Source organism: Ilyonectria robusta, assembly GCF_021365365.1.
Source record: "Ilyonectria robusta strain PMI_751 chromosome Unknown BGZ61scaffold_2, whole genome shotgun sequence".
NCBI lineage: Eukaryota > Fungi > Ascomycota > Sordariomycetes > Hypocreales > Nectriaceae > Ilyonectria > Ilyonectria robusta.
Window position 1 is genome coordinate 504,836 of NW_025764436.1, and position 26,859 is coordinate 531,694.

The 26,859-nt window shown below is 53.3% G+C and overlaps 13 protein-coding genes across 13 annotated transcripts; 5 read left to right on the forward strand and 8 right to left on the reverse strand.

The window, feature by feature from the left end:
• Positions 1 to 23: 23 nt before the first annotated feature.
• Positions 24 to 6,410, reverse strand: BGZ61DRAFT_409716 (uncharacterized protein). The gene is made up of 6 exons (XM_046243226.1): positions 6,251 to 6,410; positions 5,593 to 6,201; positions 4,290 to 5,545; positions 3,022 to 3,887; positions 1,992 to 2,968; positions 24 to 1,942 (listed from the first exon to the last, which is right to left on the reverse strand). Exons 1-6 carry the CDS (start codon positions 6,317 to 6,319, stop codon positions 380 to 382), a joined length of 5,340 nt encoding a protein of 1,779 aa, XP_046110320.1. The 5' UTR covers positions 6,320 to 6,410; the 3' UTR covers positions 24 to 379.
• A 400-nt stretch (positions 6,411 to 6,810) lies between these two features.
• On the forward strand, positions 6,811 to 8,183 carry BGZ61DRAFT_340053 (uncharacterized protein; the record flags this gene model as incomplete). The annotated part of the gene is made up of 3 exons (XM_046239275.1): positions 6,811 to 7,038; positions 7,094 to 7,670; positions 7,726 to 8,183. The coding sequence occupies 3 exons, from the start codon at positions 6,811 to 6,813 to the stop codon at positions 8,181 to 8,183; spliced, it is 1,263 nt and encodes a 420-aa protein (XP_046110321.1).
• A 2,370-nt stretch (positions 8,184 to 10,553) lies between these two features.
• On the reverse strand, positions 10,554 to 11,506 carry BGZ61DRAFT_80865 (uncharacterized protein). Its single transcript, XM_046257113.1, has one exon. It carries the CDS (start codon positions 11,183 to 11,185, stop codon positions 10,619 to 10,621), a length of 567 nt encoding a protein of 188 aa, XP_046110322.1. The 5' UTR covers positions 11,186 to 11,506; the 3' UTR covers positions 10,554 to 10,618.
• On the reverse strand, positions 11,456 to 12,275 carry BGZ61DRAFT_440426 (uncharacterized protein; the record flags this gene model as incomplete). Its single annotated transcript, XM_046244479.1, has 1 exon — positions 11,456 to 12,275. A coding segment is annotated over exon 1 (452 nt), but the record flags the coding sequence as incomplete, so codon positions are not given.
• On the forward strand, positions 11,828 to 13,929 carry BGZ61DRAFT_553025 (Septin-domain-containing protein). The gene is made up of 4 exons (XM_046255541.1): positions 11,828 to 12,363; positions 12,418 to 12,564; positions 12,625 to 13,091; positions 13,142 to 13,929. Exons 1-4 carry the CDS (start codon positions 12,120 to 12,122, stop codon positions 13,775 to 13,777), a joined length of 1,494 nt encoding a protein of 497 aa, XP_046110324.1. The 5' UTR covers positions 11,828 to 12,119; the 3' UTR covers positions 13,778 to 13,929.
• Positions 13,930 to 15,117: 1,188 nt separating this feature from the next.
• On the reverse strand, positions 15,118 to 15,844 carry BGZ61DRAFT_526604 (uncharacterized protein; the record flags this gene model as incomplete). Its single annotated transcript, XM_046252982.1, has 3 exons — positions 15,118 to 15,447; positions 15,497 to 15,668; positions 15,735 to 15,844. 3 exons carry the CDS (start codon positions 15,842 to 15,844, stop codon positions 15,118 to 15,120), a joined length of 612 nt encoding a protein of 203 aa, XP_046110325.1.
• A 585-nt stretch (positions 15,845 to 16,429) lies between these two features.
• On the forward strand, positions 16,430 to 17,081 carry BGZ61DRAFT_340102 (Spc24 subunit of Ndc80-domain-containing protein; the record flags this gene model as incomplete). Its single annotated transcript, XM_046239278.1, has 2 exons — positions 16,430 to 16,456; positions 16,509 to 17,081. 2 exons carry the CDS (start codon positions 16,430 to 16,432, stop codon positions 17,079 to 17,081), a joined length of 600 nt encoding a protein of 199 aa, XP_046110326.1.
• Positions 17,082 to 17,494: 413 nt separating this feature from the next.
• On the reverse strand, positions 17,495 to 18,229 carry BGZ61DRAFT_526606 (uncharacterized protein; the record flags this gene model as incomplete). The annotated part of the gene is made up of 1 exon (XM_046252983.1): positions 17,495 to 18,229. The coding sequence occupies one exon, from the start codon at positions 18,227 to 18,229 to the stop codon at positions 17,495 to 17,497; it is 735 nt and encodes a 244-aa protein (XP_046110327.1).
• A 152-nt stretch (positions 18,230 to 18,381) lies between these two features.
• Positions 18,382 to 19,898, reverse strand: BGZ61DRAFT_553027 (uncharacterized protein; the record flags this gene model as incomplete). The annotated part of the gene is made up of 3 exons (XM_046255542.1): positions 18,382 to 19,175; positions 19,243 to 19,523; positions 19,775 to 19,898. 3 exons carry the CDS (start codon positions 19,896 to 19,898, stop codon positions 18,534 to 18,536), a joined length of 1,047 nt encoding a protein of 348 aa, XP_046110328.1. The 3' UTR covers positions 18,382 to 18,533.
• Positions 19,899 to 20,281: 383 nt separating this feature from the next.
• On the reverse strand, positions 20,282 to 20,819 carry BGZ61DRAFT_583494 (uncharacterized protein; the record flags this gene model as incomplete). The annotated part of the gene is made up of 2 exons (XM_046256324.1): positions 20,625 to 20,819; positions 20,282 to 20,563 (listed from the first exon to the last, which is right to left on the reverse strand). The coding sequence occupies exons 1-2, from the start codon at positions 20,724 to 20,726 to the stop codon at positions 20,282 to 20,284; spliced, it is 384 nt and encodes a 127-aa protein (XP_046110329.1). The 5' UTR covers positions 20,727 to 20,819.
• A 304-nt stretch (positions 20,820 to 21,123) lies between these two features.
• BGZ61DRAFT_512950 (kinase-like domain-containing protein) lies at positions 21,124 to 22,756 on the reverse strand (the record flags this gene model as incomplete). The annotated part of the gene is made up of 4 exons (XM_046252164.1): positions 21,124 to 21,453; positions 21,514 to 21,888; positions 21,944 to 22,013; positions 22,122 to 22,756. The coding sequence occupies 4 exons, from the start codon at positions 22,754 to 22,756 to the stop codon at positions 21,124 to 21,126; spliced, it is 1,410 nt and encodes a 469-aa protein (XP_046110330.1).
• An 851-nt stretch (positions 22,757 to 23,607) lies between these two features.
• On the forward strand, positions 23,608 to 24,732 carry BGZ61DRAFT_526609 (uncharacterized protein; the record flags this gene model as incomplete). Its single annotated transcript, XM_046252984.1, has 1 exon — positions 23,608 to 24,732. One exon carries the CDS (start codon positions 23,608 to 23,610, stop codon positions 24,730 to 24,732), a length of 1,125 nt encoding a protein of 374 aa, XP_046110331.1.
• A 598-nt stretch (positions 24,733 to 25,330) lies between these two features.
• On the forward strand, positions 25,331 to 26,674 carry BGZ61DRAFT_471961 (uncharacterized protein; the record flags this gene model as incomplete). The annotated part of the gene is made up of 1 exon (XM_046248274.1): positions 25,331 to 26,674. The coding sequence occupies one exon, from the start codon at positions 25,331 to 25,333 to the stop codon at positions 26,672 to 26,674; it is 1,344 nt and encodes a 447-aa protein (XP_046110332.1).
• Positions 26,675 to 26,859: the final 185 nt, after the last annotated feature.

Below are 26,859 nucleotides of genomic sequence, written 5' to 3' on the forward strand. Positions count from 1 at the left end.
ATAATAGAGTGAGTAACAATTTGATAGACGGCGCAAAAGCTGGATGCACGCCATGGGAGATAATAATTAGTATCGCAACTCAATACGCATATTCTTCTGTCCACGATAATCATGATTGAATCTCAGAACCTGCACCTTCCCGCTGGAAACTAACGGGACTAAAAAAGGTATCGCTAGTGCAAACATTGCAATTCCGTATCGGCCGAGCCTCATCGGCATCCCAGCTCAAGATTCCCAGAGCAAATGAACCATGGGAACATGGCGAATCAAAATCCATGAAAAAGTCACCCTCTTAACCATGGACTAAAAGCAAAGTGCGCAACGCCCTACGCAATGCGTCCAGTCCCTTCATTCGGTCGCCTTATGTACCATAGCCCCCCTACCAACTCTCGTCTGGAGCCTTCCAGCTATACCCCGATGACTGGTTGGCGGATGTAAACGAACTGGTGCCCGGATTATTATATGCGTACCAGCTCTGGTGCTGGCTGTTCGACTGGTTGCTCGTCTGGCTCTGCTGCTGTTGAGGTTGGGTTGAGCCCGAATATTGCGAGTAACTCTGTTGCTGGTGGCTGAAAGAATTGTTCTCGGAGCGCGTAGCCTGCGAACTCGCTCGCGTGTTGTAGCTCTGTCGAGAAGTAGAGTCAGGCTTGGTGCCAGACGGCTGTGAGTATGTATTTTGGTTTTGATATGTAGACGTAGAGCTGTGTGGTGGGTCGTTTGTGCGTTGCGAACCCGACCGCTGGTTCGAAGACGAGGTCTGGTAAGACGGGGCCACTGTTGAGGAGGCTTGTGAAGACATCGACATCGCTATCTTGGCAACTCGGCTGGGAGGATCGACAATCCGGGATAAGTTTGAAGCCGCCTGTGACTGCGTGTATGGTTCATAACCAGACTTTTGGCTCGACTTACTCGCTACCGTGTTGGTAGCTCCAGATCGTCCATAATCATTGTGTTTCGGAGTTCCACCCCTATCCGATGAGTGATTGCCAGAATTATTGGCTCTGGTTTGAGTCCGGGTATAAGGCGACTGGTAACCCCCAGCTGCCGTTTGGTCACCCACTGATGTTCGCGACTGAGCTCGGCGACCCTGCCTCGACTTGGCCCGGGGGGGCTCGGCGGCTTGGAAGGGGGATACTCTACCCTGAGTTATTGTAGCAGCAGAAGAAGCGGGCGGCTGGTGCTGGTACTGTATCGCAGCCTGTGCCCATGACATGCTTTGCTGCATGCCCTGCAATCCATCAGGACCTGGAGCGGAATCTGGTGGTTGGTGGCGATTTTCAGGTTGATGTCTCTGATGCATCGTAGGATGTATCATGTGTGGCGATACAGAGGCTATTGTTGTTGCGGGTCTGCTGTTGTTCGCGCTTGTATTCCAATCTGACGAGGGCTGGTTGGTCGCTGGGGGGACGTCTTGAGGCACCGAACGAACGGGCTCAGATGGAAGATTATGTCGGGAACGAGACGCAGAACCGCCCACACCCCAGCTGTTATGGGTAGGAGGGACTGCATTCGTCTCAGCTGGAACCGTGTGGTGCTCAAGTTGCTGGACCTGTTCCGATATCGTCTTGCAGGTGTGCCCCGGATCTGCCGTGATATTGTGATGCGCCAGTGAGGGTGCTTCGTCCTGGGTCAAGGCCGAGCCTGAGCTTGGATGGAAGTAGTCGCCATGTGAAGTATGGTGGTCCTGTGCTGGAGCACCCACGGCGAGTGCAGGAATGTTACTCTCAGACATCTGAGGATATGACGAATGTTCCTGAGAAGGGATATGCGGCTCAGCATCGTCTTGGTCAGCCTCGTCTTCTACGTAGTCTCCTTCTGCATCTTCTGCCGTTTCATCTTGCACCATTTTTTTGGGCTTCTTCTTTCTCGGTACGTGAGGCGCGAATTCGCATACCAGGCCTTGCGCCGTACACTCGCTGCAAACAGGTCGTTCTCTAGGACACTGCTACTGATTAGCTTCATTCAAGTTTGTGAGTCGAGGAGATCCTTACCTTGACTTTCCGTCCCTTACATGTGAAGCAGGCGTTGCGTGATTTGCCTAGCTTCCGCCGCCCTGTTGGTGTCGGTTCAGGTGTGGTGCCAGCCGTTCCATCGTCTCCAACGTTTGCTGCAGATCCGTTTGCAGTGTCGGCATCACTGGAACCTCCTCCTTGTGGAACCAATTCCTTGGTGGTCATGGGTCCGGACGGAGTAGGCAGGCTGCTTCGACCTGGCGATGTGTTTGCCTGGGCAGAAGATGCCCCCCCTTTGTTATTGGGATGAACAATCCGCAGCCTCTCCGCACCATATTTGACAAGCATACCCAACGACTCCTTCTGAAGTTCGGGTGATTGGTTGGAGAAGATACTGAACTGGTCGGCCGAGAGCGAATCTGGGGGCACGCCGGCTTTAGTGAGCATTGCCATGGCCGCCTCTCGACGACGCGCTGCCTCGGTCGATGAGATTTTTACTGGGAAGGTCGCCCCAGAGGGTGGCTGAGAGTCAGCCTTTTGAGCCTGTGATTGACTTGTTGACGACACCGATTCTCCTTGCAGTAGCTCTTCTGGATAGTCAGTGGTGGCCTGTTGGTTCTGTCCTGAGCTCGCCTCTTGCGGTTGTCGATCTAAGGGGTATGAAGGGGCGGTTTGGGCTTGTCCATTTTCAGGCACTTGCGCAGAATGATTCTGAAGTGACATTATTGAAGCTTCCGGCAACATGGGTTGACTATCGCCGTCAGTCTTCCTCTTTCGCTTCCGGGGGTTTCCCCGCTCATCCTGTGCTCTCTTGTCGGCCTTTTGCTTCTTTGGTGTCTTCTGCTGCTGCTGCTTTTGAGCTCCCGGGCCAAGCACACGAGGAGCAGGCTTGAAATACTCAGAGAGCTCCGCCACTGTTCTGTGCAGGGGCGTGTGGTCGTATTTCACGATGATGGCTCGGCTATTTCGGTCGAACTCGATCATGACTGTGCCTCGACAATCGAAAGCCGGCCGACCTGGATGTCCGATGAGCGATTTGCGCTATCGGGAATGCACATGACAAACTTACTACTAAGGGTTGCGTCTGGCTCCCTCTGGCTGTACTCGCCAACGACCAACTTGGTCGAGTGCTTCGCGTGCTGGTGGCTCCATTGCTGGAAGGAATTATTGCACACAAATGTAAACTTCCAAGTCTGTGCCCCCCGCGACATCTCTCGGTTGACCCAGGTACTACCGTCTATCGCGCCGAGAGCCTCGATTATGTGCGTTGCGACTAATCTCTGAAGACTCGGGTCGTCCTGTGGCTGGTTCACCAGCGCTTCGTTGGCCTCCACCACCCGTGGCGGTTGCTCTCTGGTCTGTTCTTCGGGCGCAGGCATCGAGGAACCTCCTCCCAGTGCCGGATCGATGTTGTTGTTCGAGGCTTCATCCTCACGATTCTCGATTCGAGGCTGGGCGATGGTGAACTGCACCGTCGCCCTCAATTCCATGATCATCGACACATGTTCGGCACGGTTCGGCGCCGTCTTGGCATCGAGGACACTGCGCAGATGCAGCTGGAGGTCTTCGACGGAGTGGCATTGCCGGTTACTGGACGGAGTGGCAGTTTGCGCGCCCAGGTTGAAGCTTGCGAGGAAGTCGGCCATGGCGTGGCTTCGGCGTCGCGCGAAGCCTGGACGACATCGGGCCAGACGGAGAAGCCTGGCGAGGTAGGCGGCTGAATCTAGCTCCTGCTGCGGCGATGAACTGGCGAGCGAGTCGTCGTCAAATGAAGCCGGCGTCGGCTGCTGTTCACGACGCGGGCGGCGCGAACGCGGGTGCGGGTGCTGGTGGGATTGGCGACCCAGGGGTGTTTGTAGTACCAGGCCGCGGCTTGAGGGGGGTGCGCCCAGCCAGATGTCTTTGTCAGCCTCAGCGCTTGGTGGCGGCGTGATGCTGGCCATCGCAGAGCATGCGTCTATGATCTTGATAGAGAAAATAGAGTCATGTATCAATTGCACGGTGATGAAAACGAAGTGAAATCTTGTGCGCTTTTTCACGGCGAATTTTTGTGTTGAATGGCTTAGGGTTTTCTTGTTCTCATTGTTTGGCTGTGTTAACATGAGTTGAAGATGAACCTCATCTCAGATGCCCAACCAGATGGGACCCAAATCTCCAAATACCTCCAATAAAACAATTCATCAATTCCATAGGCGCATAGATGAAGAACGTAAACTCAAATTTTCAATATTGGCTGTGCCTGCTGCAAACCCAGCCTCCCGAGAACGCCTGCCCAATACATCCTGCCCTCTTCATATACCACTGTTACAGATTCACAAGTACACGAGGCAACTCTACGAATTTTCCTCCACCCACTGCTCTACCCTCTCGACCAATTCAATTTTTCTGCCACTCGTGCTGAGACCCTTCGCGCCCAGTAAATCTTTGAGCTGAGCTACAGTCATCTTGACAATTCCTCCGCTCTCGATGGAGGCCTTCAACTGGGCCATGGAGAGTGACGAACCAGATGGTTTTTCCGATGTTGCCCTGCTCCTCTTCGTTGGCCTATCTAGTTCGTCGTCATCGGCTTCTCGTTTCAGGGCCTTCTTCGACGCGGCACTGCCAGCTTCATTCTCGAGCGTCTCAGACCACTCCTCTAGATACCCGCCAGCCCTCTTGCTGATGGCTTTAAACTTGGGTTCAGTTGTGTCCTCTGCCTTCTCGGGGACCTCTTCTTCCAGCGCGAGAGCTTGCAGGATCTTGTAATGCCATTGCAATGACGGGTTCAGATACTTGGTTGGGTTGTACATGGCCTTCGGGAGCTGAAGCTGCTGCACAATAGTCCTCATCTGCGTCTTGAGCTCGTCAGAGCTCTGGGCGACCTCGCCTGAGGACTTGACATCTCTCAAGTCGTCCTGGCATGGCAGTGGATAGATCCAGAGTCCAGCAGGAAGATAAGGTGTACCCGACTCGTCGTCAGATCGCTCCTTGGATGGAATTATCGCCGCAAGTATTGGCTGCGCATTAGACCGGACGATGCACCAAGCAATTCCAACTTTATCATCCTTGAGCAGCTTCTGCCAGAGCGCGGTGAAGACTCGGGTCGATCCAACATAACCTTCCTCGCTGGGGAAAATGAAGGTCGACTTCTTCACGCTTGCCCACATCGGAAGCATTGTTCTAGGTTTGAATCCGATGATGCGAATGACGGGCGATCCAAAATTCCTCAAAGTTTTCTGCTCCTCTGGCGTAAAGTATACGTACTCGCCTCCAAACTTGTAGGCTTTCTTGATGTCTTGCTTTTCGACGGTCCTGGCGCTGTCCTCGGCAATTCTCGTGGTCTCGCCCGCAGCAATCTGTGGTTTCTCGCCATCCAGCCAGATGTAACACGTCCTAGCCGGGGTCTGTCGGTGGACAACGTTGTATCCCTTGACAGATATACTCAGGCCAGGTGCAATCTCAAAAGGGAGGTTCGAAAAAAGAGCTCTCTTCGCCGTTTGTTTCGAGTTTACGTTCAAGGTGAGGGAGTTGAGCAAGGTAAGACCGTCTCCCGATTTTGACGTCCGAATCTCGGACATGTTGGCTTCTCCAATTGGGTCGCGGTAAATGATATCCTCCAAACTATTAGTTGTCATAACACTGCTTGGAACTGTGGTCTTACATCATAAAACTTTCCAAGGTCGAACTTATCATCCCCGCGTGTAATAGGGAAAAGGTCGATGATAACACCCAGGTCATACAGGTCTTTGGCGCGCACTGCAGCAGCAGATCTCGCCTGCTTGTCGGATTCATGGGGATTGGCATTGTCTGTGACGATGAACAAGCGACGGCTACCAAAATTGGGCGCCTTGGTAGTGAAGATCTGGTTCGCGCAAAAAAGGACGTTGGACATGCTGACAGCCTCATTTGAGGGAGTCAGCACCTCATCATCGTCCTCCCCTTCCTCAACCAGAGACTTGAGTGCTTTGACGTCATCTGCCGCAGGCACATCAAGGTCGGTGAACAGGTAGCAGTGAGGGTAGCCCAAGCCACTTCGGCCATCTTCGGTATCCTGGAACTTGGACTTCTCGGTGCCAAACAGGAGAATACCCATCATGTCTTTGGGGTTGGAGATGATGCGCTGCTCCATCAAATGGTATGCGCATTTCAATGCGGCCTGTACCGGACTGTCTCGATCTGCCTTCTTGGAATCCGAGTGCGGCGGCGGCTCCAACATGGACTTGCTCACATCAATTGCCAGCAAGATGGCATCCTTCTGAGCCTTGTAACTCTGCGACTGGTGAGCTTCAGATATTTGAAAGCAGGGGGTGTAGAATTACCGTCTCATCGAGTTCTTGCTCCTCATCATCATCTTCTTCGCGCCGCCAATCTTTATTGAAGTCTGCCATGGCTGGAAATTGTGCTTTGTCAAAGGTTGGAAACGTTCACATCGTAGGTCAGCTCGGGGTTTATGAGCTGCGTGATCTAAGCCAACAGGCAGGCGACGCAGGTCCAAGCGTTAGGCAAACGCGCGCCCTTGCCAGGGGAGTCGCGACACATCTCGCGCGGTCACGTGTTGATTGGAAACCCATTACGTTTCACATGATTGGCGGGCAGCTCTCTAGTTAGTCAATACATGCCATGTGTTATTACAGGCTGCAGGTTCAAGGTCCTGCGCTAACTGTCCGCAGGCCGGCAAAAAGTCCGATAAGATGCGCCGTTGGCGATCCCGGAGTTCTGGAGATGCAAGCATCATCGCCCACCAGGTTTAGATCTGCACCCTAACTGCCAATCGCATCCGACCCAATTTGAATTGAGCTTCCTCCTCCATCATCTCCTCACTCTTCGTCCCGCATCGACTCACGAATCCAACAACCCACGGGTCTCACTCATACACGCAATGGCCTTGCGACGCTCGGGGGGTCAGCTCTGTAGGAGCATCTCCCAAGCTGCTTCACCTCGAATTGCGCTACCCCAGATCGCCGGCCAAAGACGACATCTGGCCACTCCCGCCCCTCCCGTCACACAGGATGCCACTGGATCCAAGGGCCCAACTGCCATGGTCTTCCTAAACATGGGAGGACCATCCACCACCGACGAAGTTGGCGACTTTCTCAGCCGGCTTTTTGTACGTTTAGTGCCACTTGCTCCGAACGGTCCGGAATATGCTAACTTTGCCAAAGGCCGACGGCGATTTGATCCCCCTGGGTCGTCTACAGTCTTACCTAGGGCCCTTCATTTCTAAAAGACGAACGCCCAAGATTCAGAAGCAATATGCCGCCATTGGTGGTGGATCGCCCATTCGGAAATGGTCGGAATACCAGAACGCTGAGATGTGCAAGATCCTCGACAAAATCTCCCCCGAGACAGCGCCTCACAAGCCATATGTCGCTTTCCGATATGCCGATCCCTTGACTGAGGAGATGTATCACCAGTTGCTTCAGGACGGGTTTGGCAATGGCAAGGGGGGGCGGGCCGTCGCGTTCACCCAATACCCCCAATACTCGTGCTCTACGACCGGGAGTAGCTTGAATGAGTTGTGGAAGTGGAGGCATAGGCTTGAGGGCAAGACAAACCAGGACTCTCCCCCCGGCGCCATCAAGTGGAGTGTGATTGACCGCTGGCCAGCCCATAGCGGCTTGGTTGAGGCTTTCGCTCAGAACATTGAGGCGAAGTTGGCAGAATACCCTGAGGAGCGACGCAAGGATGTCGTGCTTCTTTTCTCTGCGCATAGCTTGCCAATGTCGGTTGTCAATCGAGGTATGTGTAATTGTGTGGCTTGGGTGACGATGTTGATAACTGACGTAATAATTAGGCGACCCGTACCCCAGCGAAGTTGCGGCTACTGTCTATGCAGTTATGCAGCGCCTCAAGTTCTCGAACCAGTATCGGTTGTGCTGGCAGTCGCAGGTCGGCCCATCTGCTTGGTTGGGACCTCAAACCGCCAGCACCGTAGAGGAATACATCGCCAAGGGCCAAAAGGACCTTGTTCTCATCCCAATCGCCTTTACTTCCGACCACATCGAAACGCTGTACGAGCTTGACGAGGAGGTCATTGGGGAGAGTGGCCATGCCGACACTGTAAAGCGAGCAGAGTCGCTCAACGGTAGTCCGGTCTTCATCAGAGCTCTAGCCGACATCGCCGTGGCGCATTTGAAGGAAAATCAGGCCTGCTCCCACCAGATGGGTCTCCGCTGCCCTGGTTGCCAAAGCGCGAAGTGCGCAGAGTCCAAGCGGTTTTTTGCCAGCCAACAAACTAATCTCTTGGCTTGAGATGTAGACAAGTTCACACGATAACCAGGAGGGAATATGGGAATATGGGCCGGTATTGTATCATAGGTTGGGGGAGCAAGCGGCAATTGGTGTATCAAAACATGAACTTGGTGTCTTTTAGGACTGTGGGTGGGTGGGGATTAGAGTTGAGTAAGCGAGGGTGTTCTGTTTAGATGGCTAGCAGGCAGTTCAAGGTGAACAATTCTCCTTTCCATCCAGTCATTCCAATTGTCCTTCTATAGTTGTTAAGCTGAGCTCAAACAAGCGGGGGAAGCTCTCAAGGCCAGTAGCACAATTTACATTTCCAACGAATGCCGATGATCTCAAGTTTCATCGAAATTCAAAGGGGGTAAATTCGAACAGAATGGGCATGAGAATGACTATATAGGACATCGCATTATCTATGTCATAAAAGTGAACATTTAGTCGAGCGCGGATAGTGAAGGAGGATTTTACGACCGGGTGGGCTACCCTAGACCTCCCGTGGTGAACTGCCTGAAATCCGCTAAGAATGTTAATCGACTTGGTTACATAGGTACATGAGCATTGGGATGCGGTGGCATTGGCGGCTTCTCGGTTAATGTTCCATGCATTGAGATACTAATGTTGCGTGCAGGATCTAGCGCCCTGAATGGGCGATGATGTTTGCGACACCAGCACATTGCGATGCAACCAACCTTGTCGGGGCTCTACCTTAAAAATACGCGAAATAGCCTGCCCCTTTTCGATTCAATCGAGGTATCAACGTGAGATTAATAGGCACATAGTATCGCTTGCTAGGAATAGGGTTGATGTGAGCTATGACAAGAATAGTGTATTTTCTCTCTCTCGAGGCTGGAGACTATTCCAAGGGATTTGCGATTACACTCACATGAAGGGGTAATAAACGAAACAACGGTAATGAGATACTAGCTTGCAAGACGGTGCATTAAGCTCCGCGCACTGGGCGCCATTGCAGGGATCCCAAGCTCCAGGGAGACGAGATATGGATCAGGAAAGGAACGGATGGATCGTCGGGCTAGGGGGTCGTATGATTGTACAGGTCTGATCAAGCTGGAATGCACTTCACGTCACGAACTCGTGTCGGCTGTGGCCGTGTTTATTGTGTGCGTGGAGTAACTACGAGGAGACGTCGTCACGTTGGACGGGTTGATCGCACGCAACACGAGCCACCACTGCAAGCTTGGTGCGCCTTGTGTCGTGCTGCAGGCCCGGGTGGGTAGACGTGCATCCGAATTGGGGGGAGGCTCGTGTGGGTTTTCTGGAGACGGAGGTAAACCGGTACGCGTGTCATTGTCGTTCCGTTGCTCTGATCAGAGGGCTCCGATTAGAGGAAGCCGACAAGCCTCCAGCGGACTCCCTTGATAGGAACGATGGCTCTAGATGCGCTGCGGCACGTTATCCATGCGTGGAGGAATGTTTGAATACCAGCACGCATACAGCGAATGCCAAGTGAGACGCGAATGGCCAACTTTGGTCTGCAATTAGTGACGTGGATGGATGCCATCGGGCGACAGGCACAGTGGCACCCGAAGCCGGCCGCCTCCCTGGTGGCCTCAACGGGCCTAGGCTCCACCGGTAAATGGACTGGAGTAGCATCCAAGCGGCCTAAAAGTGGCCAAGACGGTTGACGGGCTGCGACGGGAGCCATGGGGCACCGAGCACAGGCGTGAGAGTGGCCGTAGGTAGGTGCCAGGCAAGCCACGCTCCGGAGCTTTGAGTGAGGGTGTCCACAGGAGAGGAGAGGCGAGAACTGGTACGTACTTATCCCCTGATGACTCGAAGCTCGGGGCAGACCTTCAATGTCAGAGGCCAGGAGTGTCTCGCGGAGGTGAGATCCGTTGTCTCTAGGAACTTGGCGAGAGTTTTGTCGTGTCTCTCGTGTCTCCCGCGTCATGCCGTGCCCTGGCGGAAGGGGGAGATTGGAAGGTAGAACAAGAATACCGGAGACGGCATTGGATACCATGGATGGACGGATCGTGCTTCCCGTGCAAACGAGCTCGGAATGGCAGACCAGGTAGATTTCTCGTATCACGGCATCGGACTGGTGTATTCATGCTTGCGCATAGAGTACATGTTAATTGAGGGATTCGAGCTCCTACTACGTAGGCGGTTACTCTACGGAAACATTGATATAGATGGACGTGTTTCAGCCCTGGGTTCCAGTACCAATCTCGGCCAGATTGGACGAAGCATGGCAAGGCGAGAATGGGGGCCATGGATGCCTTGGATGTCATGGATGCCAGCCGGTGACCAACTGTGGCCAACTTGACCTCACCTCACCTCAGATGTCAGGAGGTAGGTAGTAGGTAGGTACTGGTACCCCATATTGTGCCTCGGTGGATATCTCTGTAGGCGTCTGTCTGACTGGCATTGTAGGAGAGCAGCCAGGAATTCTCTCTCTGTGCCTGGACCGGCTGAGCCATGCTAGGAACCTATCTCCCATTCGCGCACTGCCGAGAGTGTGCGCTCCCTGATGGATGGATTCCTCCCGGGCACTCTCTTGCAAACAAGGTTCCTCCTCTGTGATAATAATTTGAGAGCTCCCTCATCTCCCAGCCTCCAGCACACCCGCTACGTTTCCCCTCGTCCGGCCCGCTGATTGGCCGCAGAGCCTCCCCCGGCCAATCAACGGCAGCCACCCGGTACCCGTCGAGACGCTGCAGCGGCCCACCCAGCGGCCTTCTAGCAGCCCTGCCGCTAATTCTCCAGAGCACCGGCGCCCCCCCAATCCCCCCCAAGCAGCGACCCCCTGGAGCCCACCCCTGGAGTGCTAGCCCCTTTAGGCCTAGCTGTTCGAAACCCCTTTTGTTGCAGGACCAGCCAGCACGCCCGCCCCAGCAGGCTCGCTGCCAGAACAGCACATCAGAATTTCCTCTCCTTGTTCTGCCGTCGCACCCCAAAATTTCCCTTCTCCTCGATCTCTCTTGACCCCGTCTGTCCCTTTCCCTCCTTCCTCTTCCCTTGCCATCATTGCTACTTCCTCTCGTCGCATCTCCCATCGCGCGTGAAGAGCAGGCCTGCCATTCACTCCCACGGCCACTTGAGCATCTTGTCAACTTGTCCTCGCGACGCCATTGACACGCGTCTGGTAATTCAGGGTGAGTACTTCGCCCTCGTTCCACCCCCCGAGTCTCTACCCCCGGATTTGTCCACGACTGCCCGACCTCGAGAAACCCGTTCCTCAACTATTTCGACGACGCAGAGCAGCACGCGCCTGTAGCTCGACCTCGCTCCGTCGACTGGACCCTTCTCGCCGTCTCCCGAGCTCGCACAGCTGGCCTTTCCCCTGACGTAGCTAACGCCCGACCCCTTAGAACCCGCGCTTTCCTACCAAGATCTCTACACACCGACCGATCGCTCTTGATTATCGATATGGGTAAGATAATTCCTTCTCGTATCTTGTTTTGGCCACATGGATCGCAGAGGGAAAGGAAGGCGCTGCCTCCTGACCACGAGGACAACTGTCCCAGTTTGGGAGCTCAATCACCCCGGGCACCAACTCCATCGTCTTCCACCGCCAACACCACGCGTCTCGATAACACAACCACATTCGTTCGCCATCTACTCTTTCTTGGGTCTCCTCTTTTTGGTCGCGGAAACATTATCGTCGAGAAACTACTCCTCACCCCCTTAATTCTGCAATGGCCTTCGACCTGCTGGATCACGTCAGGGCTCGCTCCCGCAGCCTCGCCGTGGACAGAACTGCTGTTGCCAGGGCGATCCTCACATCTCCCACGGACTATTCTACACAGAACTCGGACACCAGAAGGCACAGCAGCATTCCACTGGGGCAAATTAATAGGAGTACCTCTCCTGTAGCCTCGCTGCCTGCAACTGTCCGGCATCATCGCAGCATGCTTGAGGTGGAGGAGCCACCAAAACTCGGTCCCTGGAAGCCCCTTTCTTTCGACGAGCTTTACGCCAATCCTATTCATGATGCGGCCGACCCGGAGCACAACCACTCAAACCCTGAGACCAGGATGGAACCCAAGGAGGAGCGTCGAAACAACGGCGAACACCAAACCATGCATTCATCGAGTCAGGATCTTCCTTGCGCCTCTGCATCCAAGCCAATACTACTTACACGCCAGCTTTTTGGAATCAGCGCTGACCATCTTCATAGCTTCCTCCGGCAGTGAATCCCCGGCGTTGGCCCCTTCCGGCTCGCCTCCCAATGGTGAGCCTAACCCTCTACTGCAAATTTGCAAGACATTTTCTCACACTGTCGCAGTTCCCAGCCAGCCGCCGCCCGCGGTCACTGACAACCGGAACATTGTCCGACGAAAGCTGACCGGCTATGTCGGCTTTGCCAACCTGCCCAACCAGTGGCACCGCAAGAGTGTGCGCAAGGGCTTCAACTTCAATGTTATGGTCGTTGGTATGTGGAATCATATATCGTCTCAGTTCAACTCCCCCTGACCTAATTTGCTTTTCACAGGTGAATCTGGCCTGGGCAAGTCTACCCTCGTCAACACCCTCTTCAACACCTCCTTGTACCCCCCCAAGGAGCGCAAGGGCCCTTCCCTGGACATCATTCCCAAGACCGTTACCATCCAGTCCATCAGCGCCGACATTGAGGAGGCCGGTGTCCGTCTCCGCCTGACCGTTGTTGACACTCCTGGATTCGGCGACTTCGTCAACAACGACGAGTCGTGGCGACCCATCGTCGACAACATTGAGCAGCGATTCGACGCCTACCTCGATGCCGAGAACAAGGTCAACCGCATGAACATCGTTGACAACCGAATTCACGCCTGCGTCTTCTTCATCCAGCCCACCGGTCACTCCCTCAAGCCCCTCGACATCGAGGTCATGCGCCGCCTCCACACCAAGGTCAACCTGATCCCCGTCATCGCCAAGTCTGATACCCTCACCGACGAGGAGATTGCCAACTTCAAGGCCAGAGTAGGTGGAACCAGACTCCTTTGCCAAACCCGATAGCTAACCACTTGCAGATCCTTGCCGACATCAAGTACCATGGCATCCAGATCTTCGAGGGCCCCCGATACGAGCTCGATGACGAGGAGACTATCGCCGAGAACAACGAGATCATGTCCAAGGTCCCCTTCGCTGTTGTTGGTGCCACCAACGAGATCACCAGCGCCGACGGCCGAAAGGTTCGTGGACGTGCCTACCCCTGGGGTATCATCGAGGTCGATAACGAGGAGCACTGCGACTTCGTCAAGCTCCGCCAGATGCTCATCCGTACCCACATGGAGGAGCTCAAGGAGCACACCAACAACCTACTCTACGAGAACTACAGAACCGACAAGCTCATCGCTATGGGCGTGTCACAAGACCCCAGTGTCTTCAAGGAGGTCAACCCTGCCGTCAAGCAGGAGGAGGAGCGTGCTCTACACGAGCAGAAGCTCGCCAAGATGGAGGCCGAGATGAAGATGGTCTTCCAGCAGAAGGTTGCCGAGAAGGAGAGCAAGCTGAAGCAATCCGAGGAGGAGCTCTACGCTCGACACAAGGAGATGAAGGAGCAGCTCGACCGTCAAAGAATGGAGCTCGAGGACAAGAAGCAACGGATCGAGAGCGGACGACCGCTGGAGAAGGAGGGCAAGCGAAAGGGCTTCTCGCTGCGTTAAGCTGCCAGCACCCTGACGACTTGTGGACTTCGTTTTCCCCCCTTCATTATCCATGTCTGAGTACCCATGATGCCCATACAATACCAGCTCGACGCCCTTCGTTCCTTTCGATTCTTCTATTTTGTCGCCTCTTTTCTCTCACCTTTTTTTAATCAACCACAAAAACCTCGTCGCCTAATCACATACGTCAACAAACGATTGTCGTACGGAGACGGACAAGCAAAAAGTCTTTTATGAAGAATAGTCATGCAACGGCGGGAAGTGCAGGCTATGGACAGGCCCCAGGTTGTCTAGACGGGTAGGGATGGGATGGCCGAGACTCCCCTTGGGAATATTTCAGTTCTCGGTCTCCGCTCAACCACATATGGATACTTTGGAGAGAAGAAGTAACCGGACTTCTCTGGTGAGCCGGATCCGTGATCAGAAGATGCCTCTGCGGGGAATCCTTGAACGCCCAGACGTGTCACTCACATATGGTTTCGTTATAATCTATGCCCACAAGAAGGCTGGTCGTCGACGCCTTTTGCCTTTGTCCTTTTTCGCCTGGTGTGCCCTCGGATACCCTCTCCCCCCTTTTGCGTCTTGATGGAGCATTGGCCACGGATTGAACTAGACAGGAGCAGACGGATGGTTGGCCAGGGGTGGAAAGTCGAGTAGCAGCTGTTGTATTTTAGCCGTGTGTTTGTCGAGACGAGGTGTTTTGATGTCTCGGCCCACGAACACGCCTCATCGTGCGCCGTTTTTTCTTAGCTCGCTTGATCTTTGTTGTTATCACTGTTTCCGCTAGTCTAGTTTTTTTGAGTCGGAGGGACGGTTTTTCTCTACCTGTGTCTATTTGCGTGCCTTTTCGAGTATAAGTGATGTGATGTTGTTGCGGATAGGTGAAGTGTATAACTGTCATAGGATAGAGAGAACATTGCTCACCCACGTCTTTGTTATTGATGCTTCCTTTAGACAGCATTTGGAGGAGCGCCATTCTTGACTACGTACATATATTTTTAATCTTACTACTGATGTTGGATACTGCACCTGTCATGGCCTATCGCAATCGGTCATCTGAATTCTGCATCGTCATGTGCAGTGAAACTTGAGAGATGGTAAAGAAAAATAGCTGGCATCATCATTGTACGTGCGTTCGTTACCAAAAATAGGCCGCGTCATTCATATAATACAGGTATCTTGCAACGTGAAGACTCGCTCCGCCTGAACCATCCCATGCTATTCCGTATAACCCAGAGATAGCAAGCGCCATGTAGTGCTGGGATTCCCACACATAACACCCACGATACCGCTCGCCATGGGTCGACTTTCGATCATCTTGTAGCCAATTGGCCCAAAATCTACCTCCTCCTCGAGTTCCGCAGGATGAAAGCTCCTACCACACCAGCGGCGAGGCCGACACCACTAAGAATGGCGACACCCATGAGACCCTCCTTGGCGACCTTGTCGTCGATGAGCTGGCGCAAGTTCGAGGCCTGGAGGTTGGCAGGCTCCTTGTCGAGGAGGAGGTCGTTGTAGCGGCGAGCCTCGCCGTAGTTGCCGAGCTTGTAGTTCCCGAGGGCGAGGTAGTACAAGCACTCGCGGCGGCGCTCGGGGGAGAGGCGGAAGATCTCGGAGAGGAGACGGACGCCGAGTTGTTGGTCCTGGCGTTGGTTGGACTTGACGAGGCCCTGTGAGAGGGGAGGGTTAGCAAACGGTTGAGATATGGTGAGGAGCTACACGGTTGGAGCTGCTGGAGGCGATGACGTCGGGGACGTTGGTGGGAGAGCTGGGGCTAGGAGAGGGAGGTGGATTTACCCAAGCGTAGTTGAACTTGGTTTGGACGCCAACCATGTCGCCCTCGCGCTCATACTGTGAGCGCAGGACATTCAGCTCCGAGGCATTCAGCGGCCTGTGGGTATATGCGGGTTAGGCTATCGGGTACAAATCGGCGGGCGGGGGTGAGGGGATCACAAACGTCTCTGCGTCGAGCGCATCTGTCAATCGAGTCGTGGTCAGCTCCATGATGATGGCATTGCGGGCATGGGCGATTGACGGCGGGGTGGACTCACATGGTAGCTCGGCCATGGCGACTGAGGGAGCTGTGGTGCGGGAGGAGAGGCGGGAGGAGGGGGCGAGATGCGAGTTCCGGGCGGGCTCAACAATGGGATGTGAGGAATTGCGAGATGTTGCGAGGAATCCGTTGAGATGTTGAATCGGTGGGCAGATCAGATGCGCAAGGCAGATGCTACCTCTATGTAGGTAGCAGGCAGGCGGTTGTAGCAGTACCTTGGACGAAGCACGTGTGGGCTGGTGTGCGTGTGTGGCTTGCCACTGTGAGCTCGGCAGAAGAGAATGGAGACCCGAAGAGTGCTTTTGCGCTTTTGCTGGGCAGGGTTCGGCCTGGCTCGGGCCTGGTCATAGCGGCGGTGCGATGACGCTGGGCTGCGCCGGCTGAACCCCGGGTGGCTGATAGCCCGATAGTCGTCCCAGCGACCGGGGTTATTTTGGGCATGTGTATTTGACACCTTTTTTTGGCCACCCTCACGGCATCTGAAGTATTCAAGTCAACAAACTTGCCAAAGGTCTACACGAAAAAAGAACAACGATCCCGACGCACACCGAATTCTCGAGAAAAGCACACTCAATCCGAAAAAAAGAAACACCGCCGACATGTTGCTTTCCGAGGAACCCGCAACTGTGAGCCCCCGTCCCAATTCCCCGTGCTCCCCCCCCCTAACAACGCCCACAGCTCATCCACCACGTCATCGACAACTTCAACATCAACCCGGACAAGCTCGCCGTCGCGCGCATCCAGGAGTCCCTGTCGACGCTGCAGCAGGCGCGCGACCTGCGCGTGCGCGAGGCCGAGACGTCGCTCAAGAAGCTCTCGCGGCAGCTCAACACGCAGACGTCCCGCCACGACGACCTGGTCGAGACGCACGTGTCCGCCGACCACGCCTCCAACATCGCCCGCCTCGACACGGTCAAGTTCCGCACCGCAAAGGCCGCCTCCGACGCCGAGAACGACGCCGAGCGCCTGGCCCTGCAGGCCGCCGACCTGGCCGCCCGCCTGCAGGAGCTCGAGCTGCAGGGCGTCGAGGGCGATGCCGCGCAGCGCCGGCGGGACCCCGTCGACGACGAGGTGCTGCTGCGCCTGAAGGTGTACCGCAGCCTGGGGATTGATCTGGAGCGCGATGGGCGGGACGGCGAGTGGTCCAAGGCGGTCGTGCGCAACGATCGCAAGGGCGATGTGCACGTGGTGAACATGGACAAGAAGTTCTCGCGGTACTTTTACGCCAACTACTTCTGGCAGACGCTGTAGTGCCAGTTATGGCTAGGGAATGATGGGTATGATGACGATGATGATGGGATCTACGGTTTGGAAACATGGCGTTTCAGGCGTTTTATATACCAGGCGCAATCGCGGTAATGTGGTTTCATTACTGAGCTGATACAGAGACACGCAAATCGATTAATAATTTCCAACGTCTCCATGTTAAAGCCTAGACCTTGCCTCCGTTGTGTATGCCCTTGTGCTATGACATCGTATCCAGCCCCTTTCCCACAAATTCCTTGTTCATTATCAACGACCTATAAACGCCTTGATACCATCCATCATGGTCTATCTGACTGACCGATTTTTTTGTCACGCTTTTCGAATCCGGAGTGCGTTTCATTCATTATATCGTAACGTACATGTGGACAGAATAGGACTCGACGATCCTTGTGTCCTGTCTAAATCTCCACCATTCCTTGACCCGGTTTCTTGGAGGTCTTGGGTGAAGCTGTGAGCATAGGAAAGTAGCTGTCGACGAGGGGCTTGGTGGCAAAGGCAATTCGTGGTCCCGAGGGGGTCCGCGTCCGGGAGCTATTGGGGGATGCCGAGGTGCGCTTGGTCTCTGGGCTAGGGGCACGGCTTTTCATCATGAGGCATGGGCCTTCGCCGGGAGTAGTTGGACCTGATGGAGGGCGGTGGCTGCTGCGGGCATGGTGTTTGTCTGGTAGTTCAAGTCGTGAATTGATGGTTGTCCACCCATCATCGTCAGCGACTCGCCACCCGCCCACACCCTCAAAGTCGCGTTCCGGGCCGATGCTGGGAAGGAGGCCGAGGGCAGTCTCGCTGGCGGCCGGTGTGAGGGAAGTACCGGATATGGCACTAGAGCTGCGGCGGCGACGTCGACGGCGCAGAGGCGTATTGGAAGCCGTGGAGTTGGACGAGGAGGAGAAATGGGTAGTGATGGCGTTGAGAGCCTCGAGCCGCGGAGGATGAGGGTGGTAGGGACGGGGCTTGTGGCCGCCTAGGTAGTGAGGGATCAGGGAGATGGCGACATCGAGGTAGACGGCGAGGACACGGAGGATGAGGACGGAGAAGGCGACGGTGGTGGTGATGCCGGCGAAAACGGCGAGAGGGACAGTGACGACGAAGAGAAAGGGGACGATAAAGGCGTAGACGGGGTTGAGTAGCGCCATGGGAGGGTTTATAACAGAACCATGCAGGAAAGACACGATGGAGGGAGAGAGTGGAGCGAGATGGTCCAGTCTGGGTGGAGATATGTATGGTGTGGGATGTCGTAGATATAAGAGAGATGGCCGTTGCAGTTGGAGTGATTCTAATGATGGTTGAATCACGGGGAAAGGGAGAATGAGAATGGGAAAGAGGAAGAAAAGGAAAAGCGGAGATGGTAAAGGGGAGACGATAAAGAGGAAATGGCAAAGAGGAAATAGGAAGTGTGATCAGATCGGTGACAAGTGTATGTTGGTAGTTTTAAAAAGGTTACATGACACCCCTGCAGCCGGTGAAGAGATCCCGTGAGCCAAAGTGTGTATAGCAAGTACTATGGTCTGGGAGGAACAGAACAGGAGGATATAGGACGACGTCGGGGAGCGAGACGTGGATTCCGCGGTGGCCGGGAACTGCGGACGGAAAGCTCGGTAGAGGGTGCGTATTTGTTATGGCGACCTGCGGGTTGATAACAAAGGGGGAAGAGGAGGGTAACACGGCAGGAAGAGAGGCTGCGCGAGTGGACTTGAAGGGAAAGCCAGAGAGGGGGCGAGCGAGGGTTGTATTGAAGTGGTAAGTGAGGGTGGACGGGGTGGATGGATGGAAGGATGGAAAGTGCCGGATTGAGGAGTTGAATTGGTTGGCTGAAGGATAGAGGGTGGTTGGAGGAGAGCAGGGGAGGGATGGATGGAAGGGGATTGATGATTGACGAGTGTGGAGGAGGAAGAGGAGGAAGAGGAGGAAGAGGAGGAGGAGGATAAGGAGAGGATAAGGAGAGGACAAGGAAGAGGAGGAGTGGAGGAGGAGGAGTGGAGGAGGAGGAGTGGAGAGGGAGCGAAGTTGTGGTGTGCAGGGAAGATCAAAATGCGGAGGTGGAGCGAGCGAAAGTGTGGGGAGGAGGCGGCAAGCTGCTAACTAGGTAGGTATCACATGTCAATGGCGCGGCATTGGAAGTTGTCCGTCTGCCCCGCGTTTCTTGTACCTTGGCCATTGTTTTTGGTGCATGTTCGCTGCAGACAATGTGGCCGTAAGACTTGGAACAAAGAGGAGGGTGGGATGGGCAAAGAGACAAGAGTCTGTGGGTTCGGTTATTTCGGAGGTGTGCTGGGTCTTGGTGGGGGATGACGACGGGAATGTGTTGAGTCGTGGTGTTGATGGAACAGCCAGAGATGAACAGAGATGAACATGGATGAATGAACATGATGGCGCGAGACAAGCCGCCGATATGCAAATGCAAAGCCGTGAAACCATGAAGCCGTGAAACTGTGAAACCGCCCAGTCACACACACACACTCTCAGTAAGATGCTAATTCTAATTCTCAAACCTGCCAATTACTTCACCACCCAGCCACTCCGCAACGCCCAGGTACCGCAAGCTCGTCCCGCAAGCTCCCCCCATCTGCTCATCACATGGGGCCGAGGAATCGACAAACCGGAGGGGGATCGACGACGCCCTTGTCACCGATTGAAAGAGGCTAGACTTCTTTCTCCTGCCTGGCTTTCAACCTTCTCACCGAGCACTTGGACCCTTGAATTCCCGGCCTCAACCGTCGTGGTGGCGGCGGCATCGCGGGGTTCTCGCGTGCGTTGGCGCCATGATGCGTTGATGATGGGTGGTGGCCAGCGCAGAACAGGCATGCAGTTGCATTTGATATAGGAAGCATGTATGACATTGATCTCAACCGAGGCATGCTACTCAACTCTCCACCGCCGAGAGGGTTAGTGAGACGCTACGTCGCCACAGCACGCGAGCTTGATATGCGGCGAGTTTGACCCCTTTTGGAAGTCCAAGGTACATCTACTTTTCGTCACGGAGCTCCCACTTCGCCGCGTGTGTCCCAGCGTGAATGGTCGAATAGTATGAGGCTGGGACATCGAGTGCGTATGACCTCATGAGCTTGCTTTCTATTTCCGAGCACAGAACACATAACCAATCGAGTGTATATCCTCCAGCCATCGGTAAACCCAGTCACCTAGGGTCTTGCGACGATTCTGGGATCTGGATGTGAGTTGACTTGACCTTAGATTGGCCAGTCAATATGACCCCTATTCTCTGCTGTTCCGGGAGTTGAACGGCCCTCGCCTCCAAACATCATATCGAGCATGTCTCCCGCCGATATTCGCTCCTCGGGGTTCAAGCATGCCATGGGCCGCAAGGCCTCGAATTTTGCGAGCTCAGAAACCCGTTGAACGTGTTCAATTATATCCTGAGTTGGGCGGGCTCGAAGCGTTTCTCGGAATTCGCGGTCATACGCTTCGGCTATGATGACGAAAAGCGACCAGATGTGCTGCTTGTAACTTCTCTGGGAAAAATCGTATCAGCAACAAATCCCACTGCTCAGTCGGGTGAGGAATTTCTCTCACCTTTCCAGTCCTAAGCTTGTAGAGCTCAGGGGCGTCATATCGACGAGGTCCCAAAAATGAATCCCCAGGGCCAACCGGGTCCATATTGCCCAAGTCCACCATCTGATAGGTATCAAGTCCACGACATAGCGACCATGTGATATTGACGGGTGTCGGAGGTTCACAGTTGGGATATACAGCTGACGAAGACAAATGGTTTTCTGATTCAGAAAAAAAAAGCTCCAACCTAAGCTGGGCCGGAGCAGTGATTAAGCTAGGTCGCGCGACATGACATTGAGTCTCTACCTCTTCAAACATTCCATCTAAAATTACCCCGTCTATTAATTCCTGCCCTTGCGGACACCCATCACCCCATACTACCTTGTTTACCCTTTCTCGCAAGCAGTGACACCCGTTCCCGCCCACTCCCGAGCTGATTGTTCCCAAAAGTCTGGCAACGGTCACGACAACCATCTTGTTGGAGTAGCGCATCACCACGTAACCTTCGAGTGACTTAGCTCTAGTCGTCATCGAGAGTAGAGGCTGGAGGTGAGCTGCTTGGAATCGCTACAGTTGCCTCTTGGTTGTCAGGCTCCTCTGTTTCCGACACTCGAGTTGCGCGGCCGACGCCTTGGAACAAAAGATCAATCATATCCCCTGCGGATGCCCGTTCAAGAGGGTCTATGCGTGACATAGGCTGCAAGGGTTTGAATGCTTCCATCTCACAAATAGCCTGTACCTTTGCAATCACTTCATGGGATGAGTTGCGAATGGTGTCTCGGAAGTTTTCAGTGTCGAACGCCTCAAGCGAGGTAACAAGAAGTGACCATACGTCTGATTTTACGCTTTGCTGAAAAAAGGGAAAATAATTAGCACCGCAGTCCAAGATTCAGTTAGATGTGCTCCTTACCTTTCCAGGCTCCCGAATCTCGGGTGCCATGTAGCCCGAAGTTCCCGAAACCGAACAGGCGCGATCTGCCGAATTGCTGACGCCAAAATCCGCGAGGAGAAACACATATTTTTCACCAACCATCTTCCAGAGGATGTTTTCAGGCTTTAAATCTCTGTGAATGACGGCATTTGAATCGAGATAATCGAGCGCTTGGAGACAATCATAGAGAAGATAGTTCAATACGTTAGTTTTGAACACATCTGTTTCCATGAGACTTCTGACAGTGCCACTGGCAAGCTCCATCAAAAGGATCACAGATGGGCGATTGAACTGGTCGACGGCGGTTTGGCTTGGGTCCAACCCCTGGACTTCGAACAGCCTGATAATATTGGCCTGCCATTTGGTTAAATCGAGCTCATGATAAAGGAATCGGAATCGTGGGGCTTACATGAGAGAGTCTTGCCAATGTCTCGACCTCACGCTTCAAGGATATAAATGCATCGCCGGTTTTGTTCTTGCTAGTCTATGGGATGGCCTTCGCGGCCATGTGCTGAGCAGTATCGATGTTCAACACCAAAGAGACCGATGCAGAACTGCCAGAACCCAGCGTTCTTGCGTAAGCAAACCGGATCCCCGGAAGTCCGCTAGTCCTAGGGTGGATGGGAGATAGCGGGCTGGTAGGTTGGGTTGGCTCCGTGATCGTGGGGGCAAAACATGGATCGCACATATTCGGCAAGACCTTGTTTTGAATAGTGAGGGAATTAACATGCCAAATGAGTTTGAACTTGACGTTTGGAGGGAATTGGAGTTTGGTATTGACATGGCTGGTTGCCGCGACGCGTCGGGGAAGTCGGGTGAGTTCGAAGGACTGAGCCTTCTTACCAAATGTAGCGGTGGTTCCCTTGGGTGATTGATCGTGAATCATCACGACCTGGGTGATTGGATCGATTTCGAAGGAAACCTGAACTCGCGAGACCTGGTTCCATCGAGGGTCTTCCTTGGTCGGCGTTGGCGTGACGATCTCAACCATGGTCTTATCTCGCCCGATTGATGCAAGAACATTCCCGTTGGGCCTTCGACTCATACCGAACCTGATGGTGATGCCTCGCTGGAGGCCATCAGGGTAGGCGGGGTTGGTTTTCCCAGGGAGGATGGACACCAAATGAGGATTACTTTGGATAATCTCGTGTGCCTCCATGTTGCCATGATAGGCAACAAGCGAGAACAGCGCATCTGGACTGGGTTGTTCTGGGGTTGACATGGCGAGAGTAGCAACCGGTGTTGCCAAAGAACGAGTAACGAGCAGAAATTTGGGAGAAGATGTAAACAAAAGGAGGAGGAAACAAACATGACAGGGACGGGAGGCAAACGAAGCAATGTCTGCCTCAGGACCCAAGAGAGTACAATTAATTTAGGACAAACGCTAGTTAATGTCACATATCAACATATTGAGCATGCGTACTTCCAATAGTCCCTGTATGAAGCCACACCAGTAGGAGACAGCCAGCACTAGTATTAGACAAGCCAGGCTTGCGAGAAGGACGGCTATTGTTGAAGAGGAAAAGGAAGCAAAAGGGATGCCTAGACCTTATTGAGTGAATACGTGGCGGTTCGTGATGAAGAGGAGCTAGTGGCGGCAGCTGAATGCTGAATCGAGCCGGCTTGTGTAACAACCATCATACATTCTTCCTGCTCCGCCCTGTTTTTCTCGCCTTGAGCTTCTTTCTGCCCTTGACACGGTACTCCATCATACATCAGGCTGTATTCACCGCTTCAAAGCTTCCTTGCTGTTAGACTTTGAGCGACTCCATTCTGTTCTCATCTTCACAGCCTCCTTACATCGCCATCTTTGCGAGATCCTTTGTTCTCACGGCTCCCTCCGATCATCATTCCCCGACTCCGTTGGCAAATTCCTCCTATCACCGTCTTCACAAATCCTTTGTTTCACAGCCCCTCCGACCGTCAGTTTCCTACTTTTTGACGACCTTCTTTGATATTTAACTTCGTAATTCCTTCTTGTTTGTTGCCCCCCCTGACTGTCACCTTCCCCATCTCCTTTTTTTCAACATTGTCATCCTCATTCCTCCTGACAATCTTCAGCACTTTGAAACAATGTCTACGATTTACCATGAAGAGGGTATTGATCTTTCCGCATCGAATCCGTGGGGACAGTTCGAAAACGAAGTTGAGCGAGAGCAGGATCGTGTTATAGCGGAACAAATGCTCGGGCGCAAGGCAAAAAATAAGTTGATCCCATTCGATGCCAGCAGCGATTTCTACACTAACGCCCAGAATTACGTCCGGAGTAACTGGGTTAAGGAAGGTATCTGGCGAGAAGAATGGGGCCCAGCGTCGTCACCGGATTCCTTGCCCTTTTGTCCCACCTCCCACGCGGTGCCAAGTTCTCTATGGGGCCATGAGAAGCAGCCAAAGCCGGCTCCCCCAAGCCACGAGTTGGCATCTCACCCCAAACCTCTTTTTCCATTATTTGGAGGGATGCCCAAGAAGAACGAAGCTACACTCGATGCGACAACAGCAGCTCAACCCGAAGCCCCCATTGAACTTGACGCACCATCTCGACCCATCAACCGCTTCCGTTCTCTGATGGCCAGGGAGGTCGAATGGTTACGAGTACATCTAATGGACTATGCAAATGCCACGGAGAAATCCGACGACGAACTCGAAGCCGAAGCCTATACAAACATCAAGGACTTTTGGAAGGAGTGCAGGATTTGGAGGAAGAATTGGGGACCAATCCCGGGGCTGGTATGGGCACACGAGGACTTTCACGAATATATCCGGAAACAACAAGCTGCGAAAGCATTAGCAGCCACCGAGAGGAAGGCCGTTGGTGAAGAGTGTCTTTGTGCTAAGTGTGGACGTGAGACCAGGTTCCCCAGGGGAAGAACAAGCAGCCCTGAGAACCGACCTGCTCCTGGACATAAACAACCTGCTCCTGGATATAAACAGCCTGCTCCTGGACATAAACAACCTGCTCCTGGACATAAACGACCTGCTACATCACAGGGCACCCAAACTGAGCTACCCGATGCAGGTGCGAAGCCATCGCCAAGAACGGATGGAAAGGTTGTTCATGCCAAAACCAGCAGTGCCAAGCGAGCTGAGCCTACTGGTGATTCAAGTGAGGCGGGGAGTATTGCTAAGAAGGGTCTTGGAACTGCAGAGACAACCAAGCTGGTTCGTGAGGGGCCTCCGGCAAAGAGAAAGAGATTGTAGGAATCTCGGGTGGTCTGTTGGCTTGTTAGAGGGTTAGTTTGTCAGTTTGTCAGAGGGTCAGTTCGTCAGAGGGTCAGTTCGCCAGACTGTTAGGAAGCTTTCTCAGTTGTAGCGTGTCTCGACGCAAATAGTAACTAATCGTTCAATCCCAGTCCTCCTCAGAGTCCTTTGCGATTTAAAAATAGCGTGACTGTAAGTGTCCTACTAAATTCTGTATTGTACCGAGTTTTGAACTCGTAACTGATAAAATGGGTGATACACATCTCCTTTGTCTTGATGCTTTCCCCTCATACTTTCCTGCATTGTTCATTCCGCTTTCATCTTCACACTCCTTTATATTCATGACACCCGCCCATTCTCTTTTCGAAACTCTTTGATGTTTAATCCTGTACCTTTGTCTTTATTGTTTACCCCACTGTACCTTTGTGCCGCCTTGTATTCATGGTACTTTCTTTCTTGATCTTGCTAACTCCTTCTGTGTTCATGGAAGACTCCCATTCTTACCTCCACAACTACTTAATCTTTGTGGCATCCTCTTTGATTTATCTTCAAACTCCGACATCTCATAATTTTCTCCTATATTTATCTCCCCCAAACCATGAAGTGGGACTATTATTTCCCGAATGGCTCGCCCATCGACCCTAGCTCACTAGCCGACCTATGCGGGCCCCCTATATCGAGACCCATTGCTTCGGGATCATTTCCATCTGAGCAATTCGAGTCCGAAGTGAGGAGAGAGCTGAGCCGCCTTCAAACCCGAGCTAGTAGAGTAAACGAAGCCCGAGGACTACCGACAAAGCTGTCTCATAGTGTCATAGCCTCCTACCGCACCAGCGCCCAGTATAATATTTGGCTCGACTGGGTGAAAGAGGGTGTATGGCGGGAAGAATGGGGCACACCGTTGCCACTCGACGCCCCTTTAGCTCATCGAGATTCAAGTTCCGACTTAATTATACAGCCAACAGGTCCATGGGGCCACGAATCTAGCCACAAACAACTCAAGCCCACCCGACCTCTTCTTTACGGACAGCCAAGCGAGAAGAAGGAAGTTGTACAAGATGCAACGACATTGGTAGCCCCTGAAGCATCTAAGCCTGTCAATCGCTTTCGCTATCTAGTGGCTAAGGAGGTAAAATGGCTAAAAAGTTGTCCTCAGTACGAAACTACTTCCCACGATGAAATCGAAAGCATAGCTTATTCGGCCATCAAGAGCTTTTGGAAGCAATGCGGGGTTTGGGTCGAGGAATGGGGACCGATACCAGGGCAAAAATGGGCACACGAACTACCCGAGGAAGACTTACAGGCGTATATTGAAAACCACCATATTGAGCCAGGTTCCGTACCTTTCGACAAGTCTATTACACCCGACTTGTCTGAAAGCCATGGTCTGTCAGCAAATTCTGGCCTGGTACCGCCTGATCCAAACCGCCGTTCTGGACGGGAGTGGGATAAGCCCGTTAGAGTTGACCTATATAAGCAAAAAGGGGCAGGCTCACTGCTTGGATTCAACCCTTTTGTGCCAGTACGTTTCGGGTATCAAGATCACTTTGCGACAAAAAGCCTTTTTGGGCAGAAGAAGAGACCTAATATTGGTAGAGCCGATATAATTAGGGGCTATAGAAATGTTGGAAAAGCACAGGGCATGGGCAGTCCCACTGGAAAGAGGTTGAAGATCGGACGCGGCTTCGGACGACAAGAGGGCAAGGAAACGGAACCTCGAAATGAAGTTGGGGAGATAACACTAGAGGGGCTCCTTTTTGGCACCTCCCCAGCACCTAGCACGCCCGTACTTTCTTGCGAAGAGACTACAAAGGCAACAAAACGAAAGCGCTGTGAATCTCCAGTGGCTAGGGGGATTTTGAAGGGAGGCCTTAAACATGCAAACGAGGCTGAGAACAAGTCTCCAACAATGAAGAAATCTGTTAGTTTTAGTACAGAATGATTTCGGCCTGTAAGAACTTCAGCTTGTACAAATTTTAGTTTATAAATTTCAGCTAGAGAAATGTCGGTTATAGTCACCAGTTTATGGAATGCCAGTTTGCCATCATAGTTCTGCCGCTTATAGTAACCAGTGACTCTGTTAGTTCCTACTTCTCTACTACCCAGCTGTGAAATTGCTTGGCGACG

Excerpts from the sequence above, each read along its gene's own strand:
- BGZ61DRAFT_409716 (XM_046243226.1), bottom strand. The coding sequence starts at position 6,319 with ATGGCAGACTTCAATAAAGATTGGCGGCGCGAAGAAGATGATGATGAG. Across the intron at positions 5,546-5,592 it reads ACCTTGGAAAGTTTTATGAT|GATATCATTTACCGCGACCC; the intron begins GTAAGACCACAG and ends AATAGTTTGGAG. Across the intron at positions 3,888-4,289 it reads CAGTGGGTGGAGGAAAATTC|CATCACGCCGCCACCAAGCG; the intron begins GTAGAGTTGCCT and ends TGCGATGGCCAG.
- BGZ61DRAFT_80865 (XM_046257113.1), bottom strand. The coding sequence starts at position 11,185 with ATGGGAGATGCGACGAGAGGAAGTAGCAATGATGGCAAGGGAAGAGGA.
- BGZ61DRAFT_553025 (XM_046255541.1), top strand. The coding sequence starts at position 12,120 with ATGATGCGGCCGACCCGGAGCACAACCACTCAAACCCTGAGACCAGGA. Across the intron at positions 12,364-12,417 it reads TTCCGGCTCGCCTCCCAATG|TTCCCAGCCAGCCGCCGCCC; the intron begins GTGAGCCTAACC and ends ACACTGTCGCAG. Across the intron at positions 12,565-12,624 it reads CTTCAATGTTATGGTCGTTG|GTGAATCTGGCCTGGGCAAG; the intron begins GTATGTGGAATC and ends TGCTTTTCACAG.